Consider the following 8,313-nt stretch of genomic DNA (forward strand, 5'->3'; position numbering starts at 1 on the left):
AGATTGACAACCTCTCAATCAAGCATCAAGTACTTCTTTTATTCTTTGCTTTATTATTGGAATCATTAGTAGGTATAATCCTCTTAATCCCTTTTTAATTATTGTTAATTACTTTCATTTATTCATCATGTTTCATTTTGTTGGTATGATTGACAACCTTGCTAGCATGATCAATATGATAATGAGTGAGTAGTCACTTAGCTAGGGTTAATGGGTAATTAGGGGAAACCAACATGGGGAATGATTCATGCTTAAATTAATATGCTTTCATGGTTTATTTGCTTGCTTGTTTTGATCTCAACTCATGCACATGTTATGTTTGATGAAATGCGAGCCTATGAATCCTTGCATTTTTTACCCATCACCTATCTTTTCAATGAGACTTGTAAGACATAAACCAACTCGAGTCTCATTAGACCATGCATGTTGTTGAGTAGGGAAGACTAAGTCGACTTGTAGGTGTTGTACAATCTAATCGATTCGGCTCCGGGACCCAAACTTTCCTAGGATTGTAAGATATAACCCAACTCAATCCATCACAACAATAATTGCTTGCTTATAATTTGAGAACTTGTTTGTATGATCAATTCACATGAATCCCCTATCACCCCATGACACCCTAGTGCTTTTTATCAATTGTTTACAACCCTTTTAATTCATCTTGCCTGTTTATTTTCATTGCTATTTAGTTTAGTGACCTTCTACATCAACCCAAATTGTGACACCCCTAAGACACCACTAGTTTTAATAGAAATCTCATCTCAATTCCCGTCCCTTGGGATCCGACCTTTACTTGCCTCTTTACTAATTGTAGAGTTGTTTGTGAAGTTATAAATTGTGTTTTGGTCTAGGTGCTCCTAACGACAAGTTACCGAAAAGATTTAGTCCGACCACTTGCTCACGCTACCTTTTAAAAAATAACCTTAAAGTAAAGCCTGGTACAAATTATACTTATGAGTTACTTGGGCGCAGAATTATTTCAGGAAAAGTTAGATGGGGATCCTTCAACTTGAAAATTTACGGGGAATCAATCTACATGCCAAAGTATTGGGAGTGGACTGAAGACGTACTTGCTCGCTTTAGTGACATCCTTTCGACTGCTTCTATCCGTCAAGCGGTTTATGCTTCCTTATATTCTTATGATAAGGACTCACATATCATGCGTGCCTTCTTTGAAGGATGGTGTCCTGGTACTAATACCTTTCATACTGTAGAAGGCGAATTTTCTATCTCCCTGTGGGATCTAAAGAAACTTGGAGGTCTCCCTGTTGTGGGAGAGATTTATGATGAAACGGTGTCTCAACTTAGCATCCTAAAGTCAAAGACTGAATAAAAGAATTTGACTTTCCCTGCTACGTGCACTTTTTTGTTTACTGCGTTTCACTACCTTGCGAAGGAATCAAAGGACAAAGGTGAAGTTTCTGCTCAGCAATGGATTGACTTCTGGTGCAAAAGGCAGGTTGTATACCCTCCTCCAGTCAAAATTCGAAGGACCACCAAAAATCCTCCAGATTAATTAGACCAGCTACCTTCGAAGGACCACCAAAAATCCTCCTGTCAAAAGCCGCGCATTTATCATGCTGGCTTTGCGTATTTTTTTTGCCGGAAGATAGCGACAGATTAATTAGACCAGCTACCTTCGAGATTGCAAGTATGATGGCAGAAGGTCGAGTTTTTAGTCTGGCGATTCCTGTATTAGCTAGCATTTACAAAGGCTTGAATGGGTTAGCCACGTTTATGAACCACGGATACTCCAAGTCATTCTTCCCGGCACATTACTTATACGGGTGGATTGCAAATTACTTTGATACTTATCATGCGATAAATCCATCACCGACAGGTCCCCATATGACTAAGTATTCAGGCCTCGTTGGAGCGAGGAATGCAAAACCCGAAGAGGCTCGCAAACTTATGCATGAGGGAAGAAAGTTTGATGCAAAGCGTTTTATGTTAAATAAACACAGAGTAGATGTCTTGTTAGACAATAGTGACCTTGATACCCTGGGGCTCGACTATCTTGCATCCCTTCGTTCCTCCTATTTGTGTTTGCGTCTGAATAATGGGTTTAACCTTGAACCTTATAATCCCCATCGGTTTAGTAGACAATTTGGCTTTTGTCAAGACATTCCCGGTATATTGAGTCGTGGTTCAGACAAACCTGACGTCACGTGCTTCGAGGCACTGAAATATTGGCAAGTGTTTTTGTTTACAGGTAGCATGTCTCGCGTTTACCTTCCCAGTCCTTCATTCATATGGGATGAGAATGTCACCCCTGGTTTTACTAAATGGTGGAAAGAACTCTACCCGAAGGTTCTAAGAAAGAATGTTGACATTCTTGTGCATAGTACCGGAAGTGACCACAAGACTAAGAAGCGTGATCATCATGGGGATACTAGAAATCAGCCTCGAGAGCAAGCAGTGAAGCCTGGAATATCGTCTTCCGCATCGTCCACCAAAGATGAAGCCTGGAAAAGGGAAGGGGCTTATGATTCTTAATAAATCAATACCCGTAGGAGACTCTTACAGTCCAAAGATCTCGGGGGAGCCGGCCGAGCGATTCGTTTGCCAATGGTAGTCGATCGCCGTGGATAGTCCAGCCTCAACTCATATGTCTCCTCCTTGCAAACCTGACGATCGAAGGCAGACGTTTAAGCCTCTAACAATACCATTTAAACCTACCACGGTCCCTACGTGCTCCAAAGCCTCATTTCGTCCACCTCCTTCACTTAAGGGGATTTTTGACAGAGCACTAGACGCGATCCGCTTGCAGGTCTTGGGAGAATTAAAAAATGCAAGTTTCTCTAATGTAGGGGAAGTGGCAATGAAGGCTAACGTGTGTTATGAGGGCATTCGACAACTCAAAGGTGACTGTTCTTCACTACAGGCGCGAGTGGATTCTTATGTGGGTGCGGTCCATGCTTACCTTGCACTCGAGAAGCAGGCAGCAAAGTGTCATCGTCCTGCATTGCTAGAGGACAAAAGGTTGGAGTGGCATCAAAAGATTTAGGATACCAAATCTCTTCATGATAAGGCGCAAGAAAAGCATAGAGAGCAAGCTGTGGAACTTTCTGTTACTCTGGAAGAAATAAACGATCTTGAAGCTAAACTCAAGCAAGCACGAGAGAAGGAAAAGACATTGTGAAGCAATTTAGAAGCTCGGGATATATCTTTAATCTCATTGCAAGATGATCTTCAGACGTTGGAGAGAGAATTAACCGAGTTTGACGATATCCCTGTTTTGAGTCCTGAAGAGGAAGCCTTACTTCAAGAGCGAAGAGTTGAATTGGAAGAGATGCGGGCTTCTCTGGATGTTGATCCATAGGCACTTAGATTTTTTTTTTTTAGATTATCTAGATTTCATCCTTGATTCATCCATTTTTTTTGTAGCCTAATGGACCAAATGCTCCTAAGATGTTTGTTTGTCTTAATCGTTTATGTGCAATAACACCCTTTCAGCGTGTTACATTCCATTATATTTATTTATACAAACAAATACTTATAATACTGTTTATTTAGCCGTTCACAGTTTAAACTCTTGCGGGCCAGGAGTAATTATTTTGATGTAATTTTTTTTGGTGTAGCTGCACTTGAACAAAGTGTTTGCTCAAACTGCCTACGTACTTGCAAAGCTACCAAGATGACAACTTGCAAGATCAAGCCAACGTAGTTCAAGAAAGGGATTTTTTTGTTTGGAGGTGTGGCTGCACTTGAGCTACATGTTCACCCAAGCTGCCTACGTACCTGTGAAGTACAAAGTGTATTTCACAAGATCAAGCCGACGTAGTTCATAAAAGATGGAAAGTTTTTTTTTTTTAATTTTTTTTTGGAGATTTTTTTTTTTTTGGAGATTTTTTTTTTTTTTTTGGAGATTTTTTTTTTTTTTTGTATGCAGTTTAACCTCTTGCTTAGGAGCTTTCACTGTTGAGGCTTAAGAATAGTAACGTTTCAGAAATTTCCCATTGATTGGGCCTACACGAACGCCATCTTCATCCACAATTTTGTAAGCACCATTCGTGTAGACCTTCTGTACCACGTATGGACCATCCCACTTAGAGGTGAATTTACCAACTGGCTTGTGAGAGGTGATGATTGGTCTTCGTACCGCAAGGACAAGGTCTCCTACTTGGAAAGAATGAGGGCGCACCTTTTTGTTGAATGTGCGTGACAACCTTGCTTGATAGCACTGGAGTTTTTGTTGAGCTTCTAATCTTTTTTCATCGAGAGCCTCTAACTCTGCTAAACGCAATTTGTCATTTTCATCTTCTGTGAGCCCTTCCTGAATGGCAATGCGCAAGGAAGGGATCTGCAATTCTAATGGCAACACGGCCTCTACTCCATACACCAATGCATACGGGGTTGCCTGAGTAGGTGTTTTGTATGTGGTATGATATGCCCACGATGCCTCACCAATCCTTTCATGCCAATCTCGCTTTGACTTTGCTACTACTTTTCTCAACAAGTTGCAAAGGGTTTTATTGAAGGCTTCAGCCAAACCATTTGCAGAAGCTTTGTACATGGATGATTTGTATTGTTTGAACTTGAATTTTTCTCCCAGACTTGTCATCAGATGGTTGAAGAATTGTTTCCCATTGTCAGTTGTGATACGCTGAGGTACACCATATATGTAGATGATCTGGGTTCGAATGAAGTCCACAACATTTTCTTTCTTCACTTCCCATAGTGTGATGACTTCTGCCCATTTTGAGAAGTAGTCAGTGGCGGCGAGGATATACTCGTGTCCATTTGAGGCCTTTGGAGTAAGAGGTCCCACAACATCAAGTCCCTAAGCTTCAAAGGGCCATGAAGAAACAGTGGGGTGCAACGGTTCTGGCGGTTGGTGTATGAAGTTTGCGTAGAACTGACAAGGTTCACATTTTTTTGCAAAGTCCATACAGTCTTACACCATGGTTCGCCAGTAATACCCCATTCTTTTTACACGATCATGAAGTTTAGGCCCAGATTGATGGGCACCACAAATGCCAGAATGAGCCTCATGCATTGCTTTAGTAGCTTCGTCCTTGCTTAGACATCTCAACCATTGGCCTGAGAAAGAACGTTTGTAGAGTGTCCCTTTATAGTGAATGAACTTTGGAGCACGTCGACGTATTTCTACCTTGTGTCTGGGATCGTCGGGTAATTTTTTGTGGTTCAAGAAATCAATGATAGGTTGACGCCAATCATCTTCATCAACTGTGTAGACGCATATCACGTTGGTTGTATCTACATTTTGTTCTCCCTCAAGCAAAGATACTGCCCAACGGTTGCAGACTGGGACTTGCATAGACTCTTCTGCCCCCAGTGCCAAAGTGGCTTCAAGATTAGCAAGCGCGTCAGCCAACTTATTGGCACTCCTTGGTACATGACCAACATGGATGTCGTCAAGTTGATTTAGCAGTTGTAATGCCCGTTGATGGTAGGGAATCAAGTCTTCCTTTTTCACTTCATATTCACCAAGGACTTGGTTGACCACTAACTCTGAGTCTCCGTAGATGTCCATATCTCTGACGCCTATTTCAATCGCCATTTGAAGGCCGAATATAAGAGCTTGGTATTCTGCCATATTATTCGTGCACAACTGAGTAAGTGTAAAGGCATATGGCATGAGATGATTTTGTGGAGTTACAAACACAACTCCAGCTCCAACTCCATCTTGCCTTGCAGCACCATCAAAGTACATCTGCCATAGAGGTAGAACGTCCACGTAGAAAATTTCTTCTCCTGGGAGGTCATCTGAAATTTCCCACTCTGCTGGCACCGGATGATAACAAAGAAGTCGGCGATAGCTTGACCTTTCACAGCCTTCTGGGGCACGAACACCAAGTCATACTGCTTAAGCAACATTGCCCATTTCGCAAGTCTTCCAGACAAGACTGGTCTTGAGATTATGTACTTGATTGGATCAGCTTTTAAGACCACATGTATGGTATGCGCCTGCATAAAGTGCCTCAACTTCTGGATGGCGAACACCAAAGCAAGACATATCTTCTCTATGGGCGCGTAATTCAACTCAGCTCCAACCAAGGTACGACTCAGGCAGTAGAGTGCTCTCTCCTTGCGGTCTTCAATTTCTTGAGCACACATTGTCCCCAGTGAGCGTTCTTGTGCTGCAATGTAGAGGACAAGTGGCCTTCCTGGAATTGGTGCCCCAAAGATCGGCGCTTTGGCACGGCCAAGTATTTCTTGATGCTATCAAAAGCATTTTTGCATTTTTCATCCCATTGAAATGGAGCATCCTTTTTCATGAGATGGCTGAACGGCTGGCAACGCCCGGCTAAGTTAGAGATGAACCTTCGGATGTATGCCAAACGTCCTTGCAATCCGCGCAACTCTTTCAATGTCTTTGGTTCCGGCATTTTGTTGATAGCTTTGATTTTTGTTTGGTCAATTTTAATGCCTCTATGCCTGACCACAAAACCTAAGAACTTCCCAGATGTGACTCCAAATGCGCACTTGAGTGGATTCATCTTGAGTTGACATTTTCTAAGTCTTTCAAAGACGGTTCGAAGGTCTTTGATATGGTTTTCTCTTTTCTTTGGTTTGACAACCACGTCATCAACATAACACTCTATTGTTTTATGCAGCATGTCATCGAAAATCTTTTGCATTGCGCGTTGATACGTAGCGCCAGCATTCTTCAATCCAAACGGCATGACCGTGTAGCAGAAGATCCCTTTTGGGGTTCGAAAACCCGTTGCTTCTTGATCTTCGGGTGCCATATGTATTTGATTGTAACCAGCAGTACAATCCATGAATGAGAGGGCTTCATGACCAGTGGTTGCGTCAATCATCAACTCTGTGACTGGCAAAGGGAAGTCATCCTTCGGGCATGCATCATTAAAGTCTCTGAAGTCGACACATATGCGCAATTGTCCATTCTTCTTTCTGACTGGGACAATGTTTGCTATCCAGGTAGAATATTTGACTTCTCGAATGAAACCTGCTTCAATGAGTTTGTTGACTTCCTTTTCAATTTCAGGTACAAGTTCCAGCCTGAAACGACGTTGAGGTTGCTTTTTGGGACTGGTGCCTTCCTTGATTGCTAGACGATTAACTGCAATTTTTGGGCTGAGTCCAGGCATCTCTTTATAGCTCCAAGCGAAGACATCTTTGTACTCGACTAACAACTTGTAGTACTCCTCTTCTTCTTTCTTAGTCAGCAGAGCACTGACATAAATGGGCCGAGGATCTTCAATAGTTCCCAAGTTGAGTTCCTTGAGTTCATCTACAGTCGATTGCCCCCCGTCTTCAAGAGTTTCAGGGGCCTCGTCCGCCTCAACTTCTTCGTTCTCGTCAGGTATATCCTCTACTGTGATATGATATGACGACGTTGTAATTTCCAAGTCACTTGACTTCTTTGCATCACAGGGGCACGAAGATGAAGGTACATGCTCTTCAACATTCTTTTGTTGACCAGTAAGAACTAGTACGCGCCTCCTTGCTTTGAGTGGCTCATGTTGGATGATATCCACTACTTGCATATGCTTCATGCGAGATGGTATTGCGCTTCTCAAGTCATCGCTTACTCTTACTTCTTCTTCATTTTGTGTTGTAGAAGTTGAGAGAGGACGACCCTCACCACTATTCTTCTTGGGAACCCCTAGTCGACTGAAGACTGTTTTTGATGGACCGCCCAAGCGTTCATGTATTGCGCCCTTCTTGTTTGTGCGCAACGAAGGTGTTGATATTTTGACTTTACTTTCTCCTTGATTGCCAAGCCTAGCAAAGACAGAAATGTGTTTGGTTGAAGCACTTGGTCTCCCTAGCCTTGTAAATATAGAAGGACGACACTTTTCTGCAGGTGGACTTATTCGATCGAAGACTGAAGATGGATGCATCTTTTCCTCTCCTTCTTCATTTTCTTCAACCTCTTCTACTGTGATGTGCTGAGAAGACGCAGTAGCCCCTTTTCTACGAGCACCAATCTTCACAGGCGCAGGAGACTCATATCCGAGACCGGCCTTGGTCACCATGAAGCTCCCATCTTGCTTGAACACTTCATGTTGCGCTTTGTTAAGACCGTATGGCTCGACTTCTATAACTTTGCCGAGAAGAGTCGGATTTGTAAAGTCATATCCATCCTTCGCAAGTAGCTTGTAAGCATTGGAATAAAATATCCCCTTGTTTTCCTCACTTGATGATTGACTGGATGAACAGATGAAACCAGTTGGAGGAGGTCTCACAATCTTCATTTGAGATGAACTTGGTAGAGGTGTAATGACTTTGGCCACCCATTCCTGCTTGAACACTAGACTTGAGTTTTTATCCTTAGGCTCTATCTTTGGTGTTAGACACTCTTCAAAAGGACTCTCCCCA

The 8,313-nt window shown here is 42.5% G+C and overlaps 1 protein-coding gene across 1 annotated transcript; it reads right to left on the reverse strand.

The window, feature by feature from the left end:
- Positions 1-3,928: 3,928 nt before the first annotated feature.
- On the reverse strand, positions 3,929-4,516 carry LOC141648929 (uncharacterized). The gene is made up of 2 exons (XM_074457635.1): positions 4,145-4,516; positions 3,929-4,024 (listed from the first exon to the last, which is right to left on the reverse strand). Exons 1-2 carry the CDS (start codon positions 4,514-4,516, stop codon positions 3,929-3,931), a joined length of 468 nt encoding a protein of 155 aa, XP_074313736.1.
- Between the last annotated feature and the right edge of the window lie 3,797 nt (positions 4,517-8,313).

This window comes from Silene latifolia, chromosome 3 (assembly GCF_048544455.1).
Source record: "Silene latifolia isolate original U9 population chromosome 3, ASM4854445v1, whole genome shotgun sequence".
NCBI classification, from domain to species: Eukaryota; Viridiplantae; Streptophyta; class Magnoliopsida; order Caryophyllales; family Caryophyllaceae; genus Silene; species Silene latifolia.